At 37.2% G+C, this 22,419-nt stretch overlaps 1 protein-coding gene and 1 long non-coding RNA gene across 2 annotated transcripts in view; one reads left to right on the top strand and one right to left on the bottom strand.

Moving 5' to 3' along the window:
- Window positions 1-4,855: 4,855 nt before the first annotated feature.
- The window catches only part of LOC127862733 (trifunctional enzyme subunit alpha, mitochondrial-like), a 45,498-nt gene continuing 27,934 nt past the window's right edge, over window positions 4,856-22,419 (bottom strand). The window contains exons 16-21 of the mRNA XM_052401992.1: window positions 10,312-10,399; window positions 9,054-9,175; window positions 8,398-8,593; window positions 7,673-7,784; window positions 7,038-7,128; window positions 4,856-5,699 (exon numbers count right to left, since the gene is read on the bottom strand). Coding sequence (XP_052257952.1) covers window positions 5,496-5,699; window positions 7,038-7,128; window positions 7,673-7,784; window positions 8,398-8,593; window positions 9,054-9,175; window positions 10,312-10,399 — 813 coding nt within the window. The 3' untranslated portion in view covers window positions 4,856-5,495. The remainder of the gene's footprint in view (window positions 5,700-7,037; window positions 7,129-7,672; window positions 7,785-8,397; window positions 8,594-9,053; window positions 9,176-10,311; window positions 10,400-22,419) is intronic.
- LOC127862742 (uncharacterized) lies at window positions 15,251-21,004 on the top strand. The gene is made up of 2 exons (XR_008040780.1): window positions 15,251-15,392; window positions 20,946-21,004. It is a non-coding gene; the product is annotated as an uncharacterized LOC127862742 (long non-coding RNA).

Raw genomic sequence — 22,419 nt, 5'->3', positions numbered from 1 at the left:
TTTCTGTAATAAATACTCTTAAGATAGAAATAAACATACTAGACATCCCTCATTTTGGAAATAAATTGATCCAATTTAGAAGGATGGGAGAGTCCACTAGGCATGAATGGGTTAATCACGAATACCATGTGTATCGTGGCCATCAACGCTCGGAGCAATTGTTTTTTGACGTATATATTACGAATCTGACATTTATCGACGTATTTTTTGTTGTTAGTTTAACGATTCTCTCGGTTAAAAAATTCTGTGAATCTCATCGAAATGGTAATACATCCCCACTTTAATTTAACAAATTAGTTTAATTGTTCCTGTTACTATATTTAGCACTTAGCAACAGAAACATCGGTTTAAAATTAACCCATTTATGCCTAGTGGACTATCCCATCCTTCTAAATTGGATCAATTTATTTCCAAAATTAGGGATGTCTAGTAAATTTATTTCTATATTTAGAATACTTCTAACAGAAATTCCTTTAAGCAAACAGCGCAGACCCAGATGAGACGCCGCATAATGCGGCGTCTCATCTGGGTCTACGCTGTTTGCCAAGGCCTTTTTTTTCTAGACGCTAGGCATAAATGGGTTAAACAAAAGCATGTCTATGATGTACCTGTAATTTGATAGACAACTCAACAATTACACTAAAGTATTCCATTTATACGGAAGAAGGCCACTTTAAAAAATGATAGAAAACTTCATACCGTTCAGAAACAAAGACACAATTCAGGTTATAACTGTACCATCGTTTAAAGACTTTTCATACAGCAAAGCAGACGCGTAGGTTTCAAGGAAATCGAAGTAAATTCAAAAAGTAATCTGATCCAATTATAATTACCTGTCTTATCTGGTATGTGTTTTTTTAAGTTACTGCAGCATGTTCACGAGTAATTAAAATATATGGTTTCCTATCCATTAACTTATATAAATGAAAATTAAATTTAACACGTTTTTATGATTCACGGCTATATAAAATGTTCGAATTCCATGCATTTTGAAACAAGCAAGAAAAGGCAATTGATTCCATTAAATACCGGTAGTTAATTAGATATAAATGACAACAATTTTTACTTGTTGTTCACTTGTTCTTAAAGTTAAGTTTGTAATAAATGTAATACTTAACATATAGCAAACAAACTTCTAAAATTCTGAATATCCTGAAGATAGATTAGATTTTTCAGTAAATTGATGATGTAGCTAGAAACTGCACTATGTTTAAAAGTGTTACTTCAGCGGATTTCAAGTCAAACGCGGAATCGATTTACATGTACAAATGTTTGTCGTCACTGAATACATTTACATTTACTGACGCATACAGATCGTCTGATACGGACATTTCTGGTTTATATGCTTTCGGATTCTCGGTTTATGTTTGTTGTGTGGTTGTTTTCATTTAATAATTTTTATAATTTATTTGAAACTATTTAACTTATTTGAAACCATTTGACTTGTACTATTTGACTTGTACTATGTATGTGGTCAAAATAGCCATACACCACAAAGCTTTGTAATTTTGGCCATTCACAACCTTATTAAGGCTTTTCTTGCAAGGAGTCAATCTAAATGTTAAACTATACAAGATAAGTATTGATGCAAAGCATCAAAGGGCGTCGGGAATTTCAGTGTAAAAGGCACTCAATGAAGTTACATGGAACGATTTTTTTTCTACTGTAAATATTAATATATTGGCCGATTATTTTAAGCAAAATAGAAAAAGATACTGGTATAACCATTATTTATGATGTTGTGTTATAACCCCCAAATAACCATTATCTATGATTTTGTGTTGTAACCCCCAAATATTTCATAGTTCATTTTATTTACATTGGTTTCCTTTGTTGTTTACAAGCATCCGTGTGCAGTTTTCATTAATGGAACAGAACTGTGTAGGTTTTAAAAAATCTGCTTCATCTTGTAAGCGTAATTTCATATTTTTCTCAACTTCAAGGGGAGATGATTCTGAACTTATTCTTACGTTGCTCATTTACGATAGGGGTTGAGTACTCATTGATATGAAAACACTGTAAAAGTTTGAAAAAAAAAATTGAATGAAAACTGTAAATTGCATAAAGAAGCTGCATTTCACAATACTTGGAAATTCAGTAAAAGATCATAATAGATTTATTGCTCCGATATTCATCATTTGCAATAGGTTCGAGTAATACTGATATAAAACCACTTAACAAGTTTGGAAAGATTCAGACGAAAGTTGTGAAATCTTTTAAACAAGTGGAAATTGTTTATTTTGTCAAATTTAATAGAAAAAAATTCTGGACTTATTGTCCCAATGTTTCTCATTTTTAATGAGGTAAAAATGCTCATTGATATGAAGACACTGTAAGTTGGGAAAGAATCTGATGAAAAATGTTGACATAATCACCGAACCAAGCAGTTTTTCACTTTTATTTTTAAATTCAAAGAGACATAATTCTGGAATTATGGTCCGATATTGCTCATATAGAGAGTTTGGGTTGGGTCCTCATTGATAAAAAACCTTTGCAAGTTTGGGAACACTCGGATGAAAATTTTGGACTTCAAACAACGATTTCAAAATTTCTCAAATTCTAAGGAAGATAACTATGGACGTTATGGTCGGATAATGCTAAAGGGCCCATACCACCTGGATAGTAATACGTGTCGCGCTTCGCGCTCTATATGTCGTTCTTAAAAAAAACTCCGAGGAGTGCTTGACTCTAGGGAAACGGGTTGCTGGGACACAGCTCCTCCTTGATAAGCGGCTTCTTCCTTAATCGCAACTCATTGTTACAATCAATAATACGTGTCGCGCTTCGCGCTCTATATGTAGTAGGGATAGTACTTAGGGCCTATGATAGACAACCATAACAATACATAGATAATAGATGTGTTGTTTGCATTTATTTGTTAATATAAAAACACGTGTATTGTTTTTTTTTTAGATATTTAAGTGATGTAAGAAATTTTAATTAACGTTGTCATCACGCGGCATCCATTAATTTTAATAAAAATGTCCAATTGTAGTAAAATGGATTTTAAAATGTCTACATAAAATAAAGCTTTATTATATTTATTAACCTAAATGAAAAAATAATGTCAGCCGCCGAACTGTTCCGTTCGTGCCGGAACACGGGATTGAACCGGGGGCCTTTAGATGATTGTTGCGTAAACAACTTCAGTCTAACGTTCTCCCAACTGAGCTATTCCGGCGTACATCATTGATGTACTGCTATTTGTTGAAGTTGTGTATAGCGATCGTTATTATATGACTATTAATACACTAATACATTGTACGTTTTCGTACCACTACGCCTTCCAATAAACTTGCTTGCGCGATAGGTCGTCAATTATCGTACTACATTTATTCTCCACTAAATAAGCAAATTAGAAAAACCACAAAATAAATATATTTTTATTATGTTTTGTTTTTATACAAAACCAGAAAGTTTCGCGTATTTTCCCAGTCCCTGTGATCTTTCCCCTGTGATCAGTTGTGGATCAGTTATTAATTAAAACAATTAGCTTTGCATTATTGGCAATAAATGTTGTAATAAATGTAATAGGCACAAATGCAGTACTTATTTACACAAATTTACACAAAAAATAAACACTATGCAAGATATTCTTAAAACAAAAATATATACATTGATCCGTAAAATATCTTCTCCTCCCATAAGCGAAAAAAAATGCATTACATACTAGTCGCCGCTCTCCAGAGCGACGCCAATGATGCGATGTCTCTTGAGCTTGAAATGCAGGCGAGGTGTAGTTGATGATCGTTTTGGTTTCATTTCATGGTCCCTCAGAAAGTTACAGTGCGGATGCTCTGGTCTGCATATAACCATCGAGCAGTTGAATGGTCATACACTTTTATACGTATTTTCTTTTATTGCTTTTTATTTGAATAGTGATGCTATGACGTTAATTTGCATGTACTTTTAAATATTTATTCAATAATTCTGGGCAAGTGTTAGAGCTCCTGAAAACCGGTTTGAACACCCAGGGCCTTTGCATTTACTGTTCCAAGTTTGGTTCATGTTTGTGTTCCTACAACACAACATTAAACTTTCAGTACAAAATTAAATAGCTGGAAATTGCAACTAAAGCGTAAGGCTATAAGGTAGGAGTGCTGAGTGAGACTCACTCCGGCTCCACACATAAAGCAGCCTCAGTGGTTCGTGTTTCCTAATCATTTGCAGTTGTCAATCTACGAGGATGAATTGCATTATTTCGGCAATTTAATCAATACAAATAGTTCACAATTTTGCATTATTACGTTTATGTAAACCGTCGGGTAGTTTAACCTGTCCATAAATACGTTGTTTTTGGATAGGTTACGTCTCTACATGCATTTGTTTTGTCATTGATACGTTATTGAAATTGCCTCCGACTTGTTACTGTTATATCGTTCTTGTCTTGCCACTATCTTATACTTGTTTTCACGCCATACGTGTTGTCCTTGTCTGGTTATTACCTCTTTAGTAATCCGTGTCTGGGCACGCCACCTCATGGCCACATTTCCATGCATTGTCCTTGTCTAAGGACAATCTCAATTCAGTACATGTATTACGCTAAACAAAGTTATAATTATTATTGTATTTTATCCATAACGGCCATTACGTTATTTTCCAAGACTTCATTGACATTACTGTATATTTACAAGGTCAAACATTGTCTGCTATACCGTGCATCAGGTTTATAACTGGGACAATCTTGGTATCTTTCAACGATGCATACAATAAGCCACGCTCGGTGAAAACGGGGTTTGGTGCATTCGCGTAAAGCGCCGTAAGCAAACTGCACAGGCTTATCAGGGACGACACTTACATGAATGAAGCCCCGTTTCAAGGGCCCACTTACAATTAAAACATAAAACGACACTACTTGTCACATGAAAAATGTTTATTCATTTTTATATTAAATTTTCTATGTACAAATTTTGGTACACCTATTGGTACAGTTTAGCTCACAATCGCATTATGTATGAACAAATGCGACCCATGAAGATCACAGAGTCAAATAAAGGACACATCCACACTAACCCACGACTGCGTCAAGTACATACACGATGATTAAGCATTTTAATCATAAAAATAATGATTTTAAGCTTAATCCAACAATTATATAAGAAGATAAAGTATGTGAAAGTTTTAAGGTGCTTTTAAAATGAAATTATACTTTAAATTATTTAAACTGTATATAGAATACAGAAGAACTTTTTAAAAAGAAGTAAAATATTTAATATCACTTTGAGATAGAAAGCAATTAATAAAACATAAAAATAATGTCACTGAATTTTCAAAAACAATTAAAGAATGTCTTTAACAGTTTGTTCTGAGAGGAACACAAATGTAGTTTAATTTTAAGTCAGCAAAGTGTAAGCTTAAAGACTATAGAGCAAAAATATTCGAAATAATGAACACACCATACCTCTGGAAGATAAATAGTTAGAAATGTGTCTCAAAACAATTTGAAAACATAACACAGCCTTTAATTTACATCAAAGATCAAATATTTCCAGTGACTATCGCGTGTGGAACTTCTTGCTAGGGTCCTTTGCGTGGTCAAGCAGGAGCTGACAGGGCTTGAAGGCTACACCATACCAATCCTGGTACTTCTTCATCCTGTCCACCAACTGCTTGGCCCCGTGCAGGTCAATGTAGCGAAAGGGGCCGCCAAGGAATGGCGGGAAACCAAGACCAAATACTGCACCGATGTCACCTTCCATCTGAAGGTAGAAATGTTATAGTTTAATTGGTCATGAGAAATTTCTATGGAAATTCTACCCATGCATCTGATTCAAGTAAAGAAGATAGATACTCGCATTAGTATTCGCACTTAATACTGGTATTAAATGACCGCTTTGAAATGACAAAATTAAACAAGAGCACCGCATAACGGGTGCCAACGCTCTGCTGCGGGTGCAGTTTTGAATAAATAAAAGATTGTCAGATTAATTTTTTTTTAAGAGGTCACAGTGACCTTGACCTTTGACCTAGTGACCCAAAAATGGGTGTGGCGTGTAGAACTCATCAAGGTGCATCTACATATGAAGTTTCAAAGTTGTAGGTGGAAGCACTTTGATTTTAGAGCCAATGTTACGGTTTTAGCACAGCGGACGGCAGACACCGGACGACAAGCTGGCTATGACAATACCTCGGGTTTTCTCCAAAAACAGCCGGTTGGTATTTAACAAATGGTATTTATGACATAAATTCCAAGTAAGCAACAAATCTTGTTTCATTATCTCAACTGAGAAATGACAGTCCTAGAACAATATTTATATTGACTGTTGAAGTCCTAATTTACTTAATAAAAACTGGATTTGAAACATTTTGAACATAAAATACATACAAATACCAATGTAAAATATAACAAACTTGTATTTCATCAGCTGATAAGAGAATTGGAGATCTCTCTTTACATCAACCAGGCATAATAAAAGTGTAAAACAATGTTATTCTATGTAATATTTTGCAAGAAATCCTTTGTGTGTGTGCGGCACGGCAAGATTGTAGTTGCTTTGGTAGTAAATACTTCTTATGAGTTCATCACAGCTCTAACACAGATCACATCGACAAAAATCTATGTTGAATCTTAACACATAGCACTTCTACATTAAGACTCAGAAATGAAACATGAATGAGATAAATAAAATGACCAATTGCTGTTTTTGTTTTTTTTTAATTCTTTGAGCATTTAAAAGGAGTCATCCCTTTAGAAAAACATACAAATGAAACATATTTTGCCTTCAACTGATGTGACTCCAGGTTATTATATTTCTTGGTATGAACATTTCGTCAAAAGTCCAAAATTCATGCTATTATGCTCTTCCAAAATAGGTAAAAAATTATCATTGTTAAGCCTCCCACCCATAAAAACATAAACAGCCCGCATGTCTCAATTTACATATAAGCTGCTCACTGGAAAAACAGGGCTTAATACATGTGTGTGTGAGATATCATCCCAGATCCTGTAAGGACTGCAAAGGCCAATCTGGGATGACACTTTACGCACATGCATTAAGCCCTGTTTTCCCAGAGAGTGGCTCAAATGTTTAACTCACAGGGTTGGCTAGGATGCCCTCTTGCAGACACATCACTGCCTCATTGATAAATCTTGATGCCAGCCGGTATTGAACATCTTCATCTGTGTTGCTGTGAACACAAACCATAAACTGTGTACAAGTCAAACAATAATCCGTAATACTGCTGTATTTAATAAAAGAAGAGCACCGCATAACGGGTGCCACGCTCGGCTGCAAAAGCTTGTCAGATTTTTTTTTTTTGGTTAAAGAGGTCACAGTGACCTTGACCTTTGACCTAGTGACCCAAAATGGGTGTGGCATGTAGAACTCATCAAGGTGCATCTACATATGAAGTTTCAAAGTTGTAGGTGGAAGCACTTTGATTTTAGAACCAATGTTAAGGTTTTAGCACGACCCCGGCGGACGGCGGATGGCAGACGGCGGACGAAGAGCAGGCTATGACAATAGTTCAGGTTTTCTCCGAAAACAGCCTCACTAATAAGGAAAGCAGCTCAGCTGTAAATAAAATTCCATGATATAAACAAATCCTTACTGCCAGACTGTGTTTCAATTAAATTAAGATAAAATAATATTCTGTGTCAGTAAGTCACAGAAAGGATGTTGAATATTGTATGTCTTTTCGACTTCAACCAAATGGTAAACTGTTTACCCACCCTGGTTTTGGATCTAGTTTGTATCTGTCTAGAATAGCTTTAGCCTCTGTGTTTTCTGGCCTCTTCTTTGACTTGGACTGGTAAAGGTAAACCCCTTTGCCAGACTTGCGACCTAAACAAATATTGTTAAAAGAAGTATTTGCAGTAGAATGTAAGATTCTTCATTTTATATGAAAAAACATAATTTTTTGCATTCTTTCGAGGAAAAGATCAAAAGGTCATTTGAACAATTTATGGCCCAAAAACTAACAGAGATTTTTACAATGACATTATATTAAAGTAGGCATACAGGTACCCAAATTTTATCACACATGTCTACTACTATGATATACTAATTTTGAAAACACTAGCATTTCCTCTATAGTACTGATACAGCCTTCAAAAGTATAAGTGCTGGCGCAAAACCCCTGAAAACATTTAACATTATTAAGCCTCACTGTGGGATAATGCAGGTGCTTAAAGTGTTGTCAAAGATTGTCCTCTGCAGTCTATACAGGCTAATGAGGGACAAAACTTTCCACCTATACTGGATTTTTCATTTATAAGAGACTTCATTAAAACATTAAACTCCATAAAATAGAAATTGTTGTCCTTTATTAGCCTGTGCAGACTGCACAGGAGTAGGCCATTCTAGGACAACACTTTACGCACATGCATACAGCCTAGTTTTCGCACAGCGGGGCTAATATCAAAACTAACCATTTACCACAGTGCAACTGACATACCTAGGAAACCAGCTGTGACCATGTCCCTCAACACGTTGATATTTCCACCACCAAAGCGTTCCCCGAACGCCTTCCCAAGATCCTCTGCGACGTGTGCAGCCACGTCAATACCCACCTCATCAGCAAGCGTTGCAACCCCCACAGGCCAGCCAAAGCCACGGGTCAGAGAGTCCAGCTTGGATGGGGACACACCTTCCTGTGATCAGGGGTAGCAGTGTTGGATAATGCAATTATTCACTTCAGGAACTTGTCTCAGGGTAAAGATTACTTTCAGTTTTAAATTTTAAAGCCATTTTACAGACTCATACAAATTAATCCTCATAAAGGCACCAGGAGTCTTACATTTTCCTTCCAAAGAGGGGAAGGTGGCGGGATGGAGATAAAAAAACAACAACATAATAATTGTGCGTGTCAAAGTCTTTGACAACTTTTTTGTCTAAAACGAACTGTTCACAAAATAGGAGCAGATTCAGTTAAATTAATGCTGCTATTAAACTTGATTAATTTTTTTATTAGAAGAAAAAGAAATCCTTCAAGCAACTTGACCATATTCACCATTTTCAAGCAGAATACCGCCCCCCCCCCCCAAAAAAAAAAACAACAACAACCCTAATAACAGGATATTTCATCCAAAACTCTACGTGATGCTGTTGTACCTGGAGAGCCCTGACCGCCTCTGAGAGGGTGGGGGCCAGGATGCGGGTTGTGTAGAAGCCTGGTCCATCCTTGACAACGATCACAACCTTGCCCTGCTTCAGGCCCACAGACACTGCAGAGGCTGTAACACAGAGGGTAAGGCTGGTACTGGGTACTCACAAATAAGCTGCGCTCTGGGAAAACAGGGCTTAATGCATGTGTTGTCCCAGATCAGCCAGTGTAGTCTGCACAGGCTCATAAGGGAAAAGACTGGAGTTTATCTAAAAAGAGACTTCCTTATATAATAAAAAAAAATATTACAAGACGCAAGTGTTGTCGATTAAGCTGTGTGGACTACACAGGTTAATTAGGTACGACACTATGCATATGCATTAAGCCCTATTTTCCCAGAGCCAGGCTCTTGCATTATAACAGTTCTTAGGAACTTGATAGCAATAAGTATACAGTTTAGTTTGATAGGATTTTGTGCTGTTCTCAAAGTTAAATAACAATGGTCAGTTAACCTTCTCACACCCTTCCAAGGTGAGCTGGTTTACCAGTATGAGCAATGAGTGTACAATGCCATGCAAAAAACTGATCCTTGGCATTATAGTTAAAGGCCTGTTTACACATACCCATTCCTTGTCTTGAGGATAAAGAGTAGACATTGAACCAAAAATATAGGCTCAACACTTGCATATATATGGGAACTAAATTTTGCCTTTGTCATAGAAAGTGTTCTAAATGCTGAATTGTGCAGTTAGAGGCTTAGAATTACCTGTCATAGTGAGTTGTATTATAACATAAGAACATAACAGTTTTAGGAATAATGTTTTTTTAGACTTCATTTCGCTTGTGAATAGGGGCCAAGGGCACTACCAAATTAGCTTGGCAGTCTGATAAGCTAACAGTTATACATCTGGGGACCGTTTAAATAAACATCGTAATACACATTTACGATACCATACATTTTTCGAAGATGCATAATTACTAAATTCCATATCATATGTTTATAAATTTTGAGTACTTAAATACTTACATTGGCATCTCTAGCGCCGTATATATTTGACGAGTATAGCGAGCTAGTTCGTCTACTTATTAAGATTACAAAATTTTCTCGTAAGTTAACATCGTCGTATAATCGTTTATGAAACAGCCCCCTGGTAACATGTATCTGGGGAAATTCGCTGAAATTACCAGAAATGTACCCCAACAGACTTTGTATGTATCACCCCTTCAACACTGACACAGTCATCACAGGAGAGCTAGCGTGAATACCTGCAGTGTCCTGGGAGGTCTTGGTTGTGGTGATGATCTCCAGAAGCTGCATCTTGTCTACTGGAGAGAAGTAGTGCATGCCTATGAACTGAAACAGGACACACAACATATATGAGGCTACTACCGGAGAGAAGTAGTGCATGCCTATGAACTGAAGTAAGAATTATTAGAATTGTTTAACTCAGAATTGCATAACTGCTTCAGTGAAAACCATGACCAGTAATTTGTTTGTTTTGTTTAATTGTACACTGAAATTGGTTACACAATACTTAACAGATAGTATTTGAGTACTTAATACTCATCAAGGAAAAAACAAAATTGTATATGTTTTTGTACATATGGAAAACAAAAGCTTAAAATAACTTATAAATGACACGTTATTCAGTATATTAACATCCCTGATAAATACTTAATTTCGTGGACATTTACCCTCTATAACAAAACCTATCTGGATCAGACTTATTTTCAAAATAAAACTTATGTGCTAAAAGAACTAGACAAACATGTCATTTTAAAGTCTCTTATTTATCATCAGGCATTTCCTTCCTGCTCAGAAGTAAAGTGACAAGAGCTGTCAGAAGACAGCGCGCTTAACTATTGGATTGCTTGAAAGTATAACGTAAGGCATCATGAGGAAATTGTTCGTATTCAATAAAGTCAAGGTAATATAGTCATATTCTTAGTGGAAGAGAGGACCATAATTAAAACATATTGATCACTTATGTTTTAAAGAAGTTGTACTTTATAGAAGATTCTGAGTTCAGGTATATTTTCCACAATCTATTGAACATTTGTGAAGACATAAAACAAAATAATAAGATTTTATTTCAAGTTTGATAGCTTGGGTGGGATGGTTGGACAGTCCTTCAAAAAATAAAATAAATAATGTTGTTTTTTTTTTTTACCATGTTTCAAAAAAAAAAAAATCTTTTTGGGTGGGGGAGGGGGGTTGGGGGTGGAGAGGGGGTATAATGTGGGTGTGTGGTCATTTATTAGATGATCTTTCAATAAAAGCAATTTGTCAAGGGACATGGAAAATATTTGAGGTGGTATGCAAACTTTAACATTCCAACGCTCATGCGGGGGTGAGTAGGATAGCTCCACTATATATATTTAATATATAATAGTTGAGCTAAAAATACGAACACATTTAATTTTTTTATTTTTTTTGGAGGGGGGAGGGGGGGCATTGTTTGGGTGTAGTGAATCAAATCTGATCATAAATAAAGAAGTTATGGCAATTTAAGCAAAATGTTTTAATTTGACCTTGAGAGTCAGGGTCATTCAAAGGTCAAGGTCAAATTCAACTCGCCAGGTACAGTACCCTCACGGAAGTAAGAATGTATTTGAAGTTTGAAAGCAATAGCTTTGATACTTTAGAAGTAAAGTGGATCTAAACACAAAATTTAACAAAATATTCAAAGTTACTAAGACAAAAAGGGCCATAATTCCGTTAAAATGCCAACCAGAGTTATGCAACTTGCCCTGTACAGTCCCCTTACGATAGTTCGCAAGTTTTCCAAGTCTGAAAGCAATAGCTATGATACTTTAGGAGTAAAATTATCTAAGTATAAAAGGGCCATAATTCTGTCAAAATGCCAGTCAGAGTTACATAACTATGCCTTCACAGTCCCCTTATGATAGCTAGTGAGTGTTGCAATTATGAAAGCAATAGCTTTGATACTTTAAAGCAATAGGTCAAGGGACCTAAAAAAATCTATTATTAGCCTCGGTGACCTTGACCTTGACCCCAGTGACCTCAAACCTCATCAAAAGGAAGAGGTTTATGCAAGTTACCTACATGCCAAATATGTAAGAGATCAGTGGAGTATTGAAGGCCCTATGAGAAACTGTAACAAAAGTGTGACGGAAAAATTTATTATTAGCCTCGGAGACCTTGACCCCAGTGAGCTTAAACCTTATCAAAAGGTAGAGATCCATGCAAGGTAACTACATGCCAAAAAAATATGAAAGAGATTGGTAAAGTATTGAAGGTGCTATGAGAAACTGTAACAAAAGTGTGAGGGAAAAATCTATTATTAGCCTCGGTGACCTTGACCCCAGTGACCTCAAACCTCATCAAAAGGTAGAGGTCCATGCAAGGTACGTACATGCCAAATATGAAAGAGATCCATAAAATATTGAAGGTGCTATGAGAAACTGTAACAAAAGTGTGACGGAAAAATCTATTATTAGCATCAGTGAGCTTAACCCCAGTGACCTCAAACGTCATCAAAAGGTAGAGGTCCATGCAAGGTACGTACATGCTAAATATGAAAGAGATTGGTTAAGTATTGAAGGTGCTATGAGAAACTGTAACAAAAGTGTGACGGAAAAATCTATTATTAGCCTCGGTGACCTTGACCCCAGTGACCTCAAACCTCATCAAAAGGTAGAGGTCCATGCAAGGTACGCACATCCAAATATGAAAGAGATCGGTAAAGTATTGAAGTTGCTATGAGAAACTGTCAAAAAAGTGTGACGGAAAAATCTATTTTTAGCCTCGGTGACCTTGACCCCAGTGACCTCAAACCTCATCAAAAGGTAGATGTCCATGCAAGGTACGTACATGCCAAATATGAAAGAGATCAGTAGTATTGAAGGTGCTATGAGAAACTGTCACAAAAGGTAAAGTATTGAAGGTGCTATGAGAAACTGTCAAAAAAGTGTGACGGAACAAGGATATCAGTAAAACTGATGGATGCTCCCCAATGATGCTTTGATATATGTGTTAATTGTGTGGAAAAAAGTGAGACCTTGAGAAAATCTAATATAAGCCTCAGTGACCTTGACCCCAGTGACCTCAAACCTCATCAAAAGGTAGAGGTACATGCAAGGTACCTACATGCCAAATCTATAAGAGATCGGTCAAATATTGAAGGCGCTATGAGAAACTGTAACCAAAGTGTGACCTTGAGAAAATCTATTATTAGCCTTGGTGACCTTGACCCCAGTGACTACAAATCTCATCAAAAGGAAGAGGTTCATGCAAGGTACCTACATGCCAAATATGAAAGAGATTGTTAAAGTATTGAAGGTGCTATGAGAAACTGTCACAAAAGTGTGACGGAAAAGTCTATTATTAGCTTTGGTGACCTTGACTCCAGTGACCTCAAACGTCATCAAAAGGTAGAGGTCCATGCAAGGTACCTACATGCCAAATATGAAAGAGATCGGTACAGTATTGAAAGTGCTATGAGAAACTGTAAAAAAAGTGTGACGGAAAAATCTATTATTAGCCTTGGTGACCTTGACCCCAGTGACCTCAAACCTCATCAAAAGGTAGAGGTCCATGCAAGGTATCTACATGCCAAATATGAAAGAGACCGGTTAAGTATTGAAGGTGCTATGAGAAACTGTAACAAAAGTCTATTATTAACCTTGGTGACCTTGACCCCAGTGACCTCAAACCTCATCAAAAGGTAGAGGTCCATGCAAGGTACCTACATGCCAAATATGAAAGAGACCGGTAATGTATTGAAGGTGCTATGAGAAACTGTAACAAAAGTCTATTATTAGCCTTGGTGACCTTGACCTTGACCCCAGTGACCTCAAACGTCATCAAAAGGTAGAGGTCCATGCAAGGTATCTACATGCCAAATATGAAAGAGATCGGTAAAGTATTGAAGGTGCTATGAGAAACTGTAACAAAAGTGTGACCGTACCAAGGTACGGAAAGACAAACTGGCAACTATCTATTATTAGCCTCGGTGACCTTGACCTTGACCCCAGTGACCTCAAACTTCATTAAAAGGTAAAGGTCCATGCAAGGTACGTACATGCCAAATATGAAAGAGATCGGTAAAGTATTGAAGGTGCTATGAGAAACTGTCAAAAAAGTGTGACGGAAAAATCTATTATTAGCCTTGGTGACCTTGACCCCAGTTACCCTAAATGTCATCAAAAGGTAGAGGTCCATGCAAGGTATCTACATGCCAAATATGAAAGAGATCGGTAAAGTATTGAAGGTGCTATGAGAAACTGTAACATAAGTTTATTATTAGCCTCGGTGACCTTGACCCCAGTGACCTCAAACGTCATCAAAAGGTAGAGGTCCATGCAAGGTATCTACATGCCAAAATGAAAGAGATTGGTTAAGTATTGAAGGTGCTATGAGAAACTGTAGCAAAAGTCTATTATTAGCCTTGGTGACCTTGACCCCAGTGACCTCAAACCTCATCAAAAGTAGAGGTCCATGCAAGGTACCTACATGCCAAATATGAAACAGATCGGTAAAGTATTGAAGGTGCTATGAGAAACTGTAACAAAAGTGTGACAGAAAAATCTATTATAAGCCTTATTGACCTTGACCTCAGTGACCTCAAACGTCATCAAAAGGTAGAGGTCCATGCAAGGTATCTACATGCCAAATATGAAAGAGATCGGTAAAGTATTGAAGGTGCTATGAGAAACTGTAACAAAAGTGTGACAGAAAAATCTATTATAAGCCTTGGTGACCTTGACCTCAGTGACCTCAAATGTTATCAAAAGGTAGAGGTCCATGCAAGGTATCTACATGCCAAATATGAAAGAGATCATTAATGTATTGAAGGTGCTATGAGAAACTGTAACAAAAGTCTATTATTAGCCTTGGTGACCTTGACCCCAGTGACCTCAAACGTCATCAAAAGGTAGAGGTCCATGCAAGATATCTACATGCCAAATATGAAAGAGATCGGTAAAGTATTGAAGGTGCGATGAGAAACTGTAACAAAAGTCTATTATTAGCTTTGGTGACCTTGACTCCAGTGACCTAAAACGTCATCAAAAGGTAGAGGTCCATGCAAGGTACCTACATGCCAAATATGAAAGAGATCGGTAAAGTATTGAAAGTGCTATGAGAAACTGTAAAAAAAGTGTGACGGAAAAATTTATTATTAGCCTTGGTGACCTTGACCCCAGTGACCTCAAACCTCATCAAAAGGTAGAGGTCCATGCAAGGTATCTACATGCCAAATATGAAAGAGAACGGTAAAGTATTGAAGGTGCTATGAGAAACTGTAACAAAAGTCTATTATTAGCCTTGGTGACCTTGACCCCAGTGACCTCAAACGTCATCAAAAGGTAGAGGTCCATGCAAGGTACCTACATGCCAAATACGAAAGAGACCGGTAATGTATTGAAGGTGCTATGAGAAACTGTAACAAAAGTCTATTATTAGCCTTGGTGACCTTGACCCCAGTGACCTCAAAGGTCATCAAAAGGTAGAGGTCCATGCAAGGTATCTCCATGCCAAATATGAAAGAGATCGGTAAAGTATTGAAGGTGCTATGAGAAACTGTAACAAAAGTGTGACCGTACGGAGGTACGGAAAGACAAACTGGCAACTATCTATTATTAGCCTCGGTGACCTTGACCTTGACCCCAGTGACCTCAAACTTCATTAAAAGGTAAAGGTCCATGCAAGGTACGTACATGCCAAATATGAAAGAGATCGGTAAAGTATTGAAGGTGCTATGAGAAACTGTCAAAAAAGTGTGACGGAAAAATCTATTATTAGCCTTGGTGACCTTGACCCCAGTGACCTTAAATGTCATCAAAAGGTAGAGGTCCATGCAAGGTATCTACATGCCAAATATGAAAGAGATCGGTAAAGTATTGAAGGTGCTATGAGAAACTGTAACAAAAGTTTATTATTAGCCTCGGTGACCTTGACCCCAGTGACCTCAAACGTCATCAAAAGGTAGAGGTCCATGCAAGGTATCTACATGCCAAACATGAAAGAGATCGGTAAAGTATTGAAGGTGCTATTAGAAACTGTAACAAAAGTCCATTATTAGCCTTGGTGACCTTGACCCCAGTGACCTCAAACCTCATCAAAAAGTAGAGGTCCATGCAAGGTACCTACATGCCAAATATGAAAGAGATCAGTGAAGTATTGAAGGTGCTATGAGAAACTGTAACAAAAGTGTGACGGAAAAATCTATTATAAGCCTTGGTGACCTTGACCCCAGTAACCTCAAACGTCATCAAAAGGAAGAGGTCCATGTAAGGTATCTACATGCCAAATATGAAAGAGATCGGTAATGTATGGAAGGTGCTATGAGAAACTGTAACAAAAGTCTATTATTAGTCTTGGTGACCTTGACCTTCACCCCAGTGACCTCATAAGTCATCAAAAGGTAGAGGTCCATGCAAGGTATCTACATGCCAAATATGAAAGAGATCGGTAAAGTATTGAAGGTGCTATGAGAAACTGTAACAAAAGTCTATTATTAGCCTTGGTGACCTTGACCCCAGTAACCTCAAACGTCATCAAAAAGTAGAGGTCCATGCAAGGTACCTACATGCCAAATATGAAAGAGATCGGTAAAGTATTAAAAGAGCTATGAGAAACTGTAAACAAGAGGGCCATGATGGCCCTGTATCGCTCCACTGTTTTTTCTTTGCGAAAAAAAAACGTGCAATGCGCATGGGTTGAAATGTACTCAAGCATGTGACTTTCTCTTTCTATCCCTCGTCCCACTGGGGGTTTAAAGTTGGAAGGGTGAGCATTTTTATATATGGAAAAAATTACTACCGTGTTAACTAAACAGACTTAAAAGCCCAGGAATTGTTGCACAGGTTCTTTGCTTATAACGTAGGTACATTTATCTCTCCAAAAGATATTGTCGTTCTTTCTATTTCACATATTTTTAGATGCTGAAGATCACATCTACGCATTTGATTTGAAACAGATTCACAAGACCCATAGGAATCAAAATGCCTTAACCCTTTACCAAACGACACATTTTGGACTTTCCCAATTTGAAAGAGGTTGCAGACGTCAATTAAATTAAAATGGAATATGAAGGAAATGATCAGGTAGGGTAGAAATAATTGTGATAAAAGGAGAAATTGCTCATCAACCCACACACCCCTAAGACCAACAGGCCTGCGAATATTATGATAATCTAAAGACTATTTCTTTATATTTATAAATGTATTTAATTAAGTAATACATTTGACTTCTAAGATCAATTCGTAACTTATATTTAGAAAATTATAAAATGGTCAGAAATATATATGGATTATTGAGCAATTGACAACCATATCCACAATTCATGAGTCACCATTAACAAATGGAACAATGAATCATTAGTTATTAAAAAGCAGCATATACGATAGTTAAGAACTTTGCACTTCATTAATTTCAACACCTTCTCTTGGATACAAAGTTTGAGTTTACCGTGCAGTATCATATATTGACTTTTCTTGAAATAATTATGTTCATGGAAGTTGTGTTTTAAAATCAATAATATATTATTAAACTGGTTTAAACACTACAAAAAAGACATGAAATTAACATGTCATCCAAAATATTTTCATCCGGATATATGGTCAATTTCGACATATTTAAATAAAACCCGACTTTTTTCAGTTTGTAAGAAAAACATTCAGAACACATGTTCTTACTTCAATACCTTTGTAAGCAGTCACCATCTGACCTAAAATGGCACTAAATGACAGGGTTTTATCTCATGTTTACAAGATGTTGATGTTGTTGTTGGTCACAGCCAAACGGCCGCAGTAATCTCCACTGGTAAACGTCATATGTTCAGTTTTGTGACCCCCGGGGCCGGGTCAAATTTGAGCCCAGGGGAATAATTTGAACAAATTTGGTAGAGGACTATTAGATATCACTACATACCAAATTTATTAGCCCTAGGCTCTATAATTAAGAACAAGAAGATTTTTAAAGTTTGCACACAATAGGCCTTATTTAAGCATATGTTCATTTTTGTGACCCCTGGGGCAAGGTCAAATTTGTTCCCAGGGGCATAATTTGAACAAACTAAGTAGAGAACTATATGTCACTACCTACCGAATTTGGTAGAAATAGGCCCAATGGTTATGGACAAGAAGATTTTTATAGTTTGCACAAAATGGGCCCAATATAAGCATATGTTCAATTTTGTGACCCCTGGGGAACGGTCAAATTTGATCCCAGGGGCTTAATTTGAACAAACTTGGTAGAGGACTATAAGATGTCATTACATACCAAATTTGGTAGCCCTATGCCATACGGTTATGGACAAGAAGATTTTTAAAGTTTGCACAAAATAGGCCTTATATAAGCAAATTTTCGATTTTTTGACCCCCCAGGGCAGAGTCAAATTTGACCCCAGGGGCATAATTTGAACAAACTTGGTAGAGGACTATTAGATGTCACTACATACCAAATTTGGTAGCCTTAGTCCCAATGGTTATGGACGTAAAGATTTTTAAAGTTTTCACAAAATAAGCCTTATATAAGCAAATTTTCAATTTTTTGACCCCCCGAGGCAGGGTCAAATTTGACCCCAGGGGTATAATTTGAACAAACTTGGTAGAGGACTATAAGATGTCACTACATACCAAATTTGGTAGCCCTTGGCCCAATGGTTATGGACAGTTAGATTTTGAAAGTTTTCACAAAATAGGCCTTATATAAGCAAATTTTCAATTTTTTGACCCCCCGGGGCAGGGTCAAATTTGACCCCAGGGGCATAATTTGAACAAACTTGGTAGAGGACTATAAGATGTCACTACATAGCAAATTTGGTAGCCCTAGGCCCAATAGTTATGGACAAGTAGATTTTTCAAGTTTGCACAAAATAGGCCTTATATAAGCAAATTTTCAATTTTTTAACCCCCGGGCAGGGTCAAATTTGACCCCAGGGGCATAATTTGAACAAACTTGGTAGAGGACTATAAGATGTCACTACATAGCAAATTTGGTAGCCCTAGGCACAATGGTTATGGACAAGTAGATTTTTCAAGTTTGCACAAAATAGGCCTTATATAAGCAAATTTTCAATTTTTTAACCCCCCGGGGCAGGGTCAAATTTGACCCCAGGGGCATAATTTGAACAAACTTGGTAGAGGACTATAAGATGTCACTACATAGCAAATTTGGTAGCCCTACGCCCAATGGTTATGGACAAGAAGATTTTTTAAGTTTGCACAAAATAGGCCATATATAAGCAAATTTTCAATTTTTTAACCCCCGGGGCAGGGTCAAATTTGACCCCAGGGGCATAATTTGAACAAACTTGGTAGAGGACTATAAGATGTCGCTACATAGCAAATTTGGTAGCCCTAGGCCCAATGGTTATGGACAAGTAGATTTTTCAAGTTTGCACAAAATAGGCCTTATATAAGCAAATTTTCAATTTTTTAACCCCCCCGGGGCAGGGTCAAATTTGACCCAAGGGGCATAATTTGAACAAACTTGGTAGAGGACTATAAGATGTCACTACATAGCAAATTCGGTAGCCCTAGGCCAAATGGTTATGGACAAGAAGATTTTTCAAGTTTGCACAAAATAGGCCTTATATAAGCAAATTTTCTATTTTTTAACCCCCCGGGGCAGTGTCAAATTTAGCCCCAGGGGCATAATTTGATCAAACTTGGTAGAGGACTATAAGATGTCACTACATACTAAATTTGGTAGCCCTACGCCCAATGGTTATGGACAAGAAGATTTTTCAAGTTTGCACAAAATAGGCCTTATATAAGCAAATTTTCAATTTTTTAACCCCCCGGGGCAGTGTCAAATTTGACCCCAGGGGCATAATTTGAACAAACTTGGTAGAGGACTATAAGATGTCACTTCATACTAAATTTGGTAGCCCTACGCCCAATGGTTATGGACAAGAAGATTTTTAAAGTTTGCACAAAATAGGGCTTATATAAGCAAATTTTCAATTTTTTGACCCCCCGGGGCAGGGTCAAATTAAACCCCAGGGGCATAATTTGAACAAACTTGGTAGAGAACTATAAGATGTCACTACATAGCAAATTTGGTAGCCCTAGGCCCAATGGTTATGGACAAGAAGATTTTTAAAGTTTGCACAAAATAGGCCTTATATAAGCAAATTTTCAATTTTTTGACCCCCCGGGGCAGGGTCAAATTTGACGCCAGGGGCATAATTTGAACAAACTTGGTAGAGGACTATAAGATGTCACTACATACTAAATTTGGTAGCCCTAGGCCCAATGGTTATGGACAGTTAGATTTTTAAAGTTTGCACAAAATAGGCCTTCTTTCAGCAAATTTTCAATTTTTTTACCCCCCGGGGCAGGGTCAAATTTGACCCCAGGGGCATAATTTGAACAAATTTGAAAGAGGTTCACCACATGAACATTCCTGAGAAATTTCATCAGAATTGGACCAGTAGTTTAGGAGATGAAGATGTTTAAAGAAAAAGTTAACGCACACACGCACGCACTGACGCACACACGACGGACACAGGACCATGACATAAGCCCCGCTGGCCTTTGGCCAGTGGAGCTAAAAAAGTGTGACAGAAAAATTTATTATTAGCTTTGGTGATCTTGACCCCAGTGACCTCAAATGTCATCAAAAGGTAGAGGTCCATGCAATGTATCTACATGCCAAATATGAAAGAGATCGGTTAAGTATTGAAGGTGCTATGAGAAACTGTAACAAAAGTCTATTATTAGACTTGGTGACCTTGACTCCAGTGACCTCAAATGTCATCAAAAGGTAGAGGTCCATGCAAGGTACCTACATGCCAAATATGAAAGAGACCGGTAATGTATTGAAGGTGCTATGAGAAACTGTAACAAAAGTCTATTATTAGCCTTGGTGACCTTGAGATTGACCCCAGTGACCTCAAACGTCATCAAAAGGTAGAGGTCCATGCAAGGTATCTACATGCCAAATATGAAAGAGATCGGTAAAGTATTGAAGGTGCTATGAGAAACTGTAACAAAAGTGTGACCGTACAGAAGTGCGGAAGGACAAACTGGTAACTATCTATTATTAGCCTCGGTGACCTTGACCCCAGTGACCTCAAACCTCATCAAAAGGTAAAGGTCCATGCAAGGTACGTACATGCCAAATATGAAAGAGATCGGTGAAGTATTGAAGGTGCTATGAGAAACTGTCAAAAAAGTGTGATGGAAAAATCTATTATTAGCCTCGGTGATCTTGACCTTGACCCCAGTGACCTCAAACCTCATCAAAAAGTAGAGGTCCATGCAAGGTACCTACATGCCAAATTTGAAAGAGATCAGTAAAGTATTGAAGGTGCTATGAGAAACTGTCAAAAAAGTGTGACGGAAAAATCTATTATTAGCCTCGTTGACCTTGACCTCAGTGACCTCAAACCTCATCAAAAGGTAGAGGTCCATGCAAGATACCTTCATGCCAAATATGAAAGAGATCGGTATAGAATTGAAGGTGCTATGAGAAACTGTCAAAAAAGTGTGACGGAAGGAACTACAAACTGGCAACTATATGCTTCACCAAGCAAAATATGCAAAATATTTCGGGGAGCATAAAAAGGGCCATAATTCTTACAAAATGCTTTATACAGTTGTCTGCTCTTGTTTATAGGATTATCCAGCTAGACCTAAACAAGTGTCTTGTCCCAATAAGGAAGTAGTCCAAGTCTGAATTGATTATCTTTGATAGTATTCAAATTACATGTATTGAACTTATTAAAAATTAAAAAATTTAACCCGAAATTCTAAGTTAAAAAGGGGCAAAACTATAAAAATAATGCTGACAGAGTTATGCACCTTCACCTACACAATTGTCATGTTGCCATAAAGTAATATTCCAAGTTTGAGTTAATTATCTTTGATAGTGTGAAAGTTATTAGACTTTATAACAAGAGATGTGTTTGTCAGAAACACAATGCCCCCTATTACGCCGCTTTGAAGCCATAGATATGACCTTTGACCTTGAAGGAGGACCTTGCCCTTTCACCACTCAAAATATGCGTCTCCATGAGATACACATGCATGCCAAATATCAAGTTGCTATCTTCAATATTCAAAAAGTTATGACAAAACTTTAATGAAGGTAAAAGTTTTAGGAAAGAAAAATACAATGATATTTTACCTTTGACCTTGAAGGATGATCTCGACTTTTCACCACTCAAAATGTGCAGGTCTGTGAGATACACATGCATGCCAAATATGAAGTTGCTATCTTCAATCTTGCAAAAGTTATCAAACTTTAACCAAGGTTAAAGTTTTGGGACACACACAATGAATGAATGACAGACAGGCCAAAAACAATATATCCCTGATCTTTCGATTCGGGGGCATAAAAAACTTTAACCAACGCAGACGCCCCCGTCGACGCTGGGGCGAGTAGTATAGCTCTCATTT

The sequence above is a fragment of the Dreissena polymorpha genome, chromosome 16, assembly GCF_020536995.1.
Source record: "Dreissena polymorpha isolate Duluth1 chromosome 16, UMN_Dpol_1.0, whole genome shotgun sequence".
Classification (NCBI taxonomy): Eukaryota; Metazoa; Mollusca; class Bivalvia; order Myida; family Dreissenidae; genus Dreissena; species Dreissena polymorpha.
Note: the sequence above shows the minus strand (reverse complement) of the source record. Positions and strands in the feature narration are given on the sequence as shown.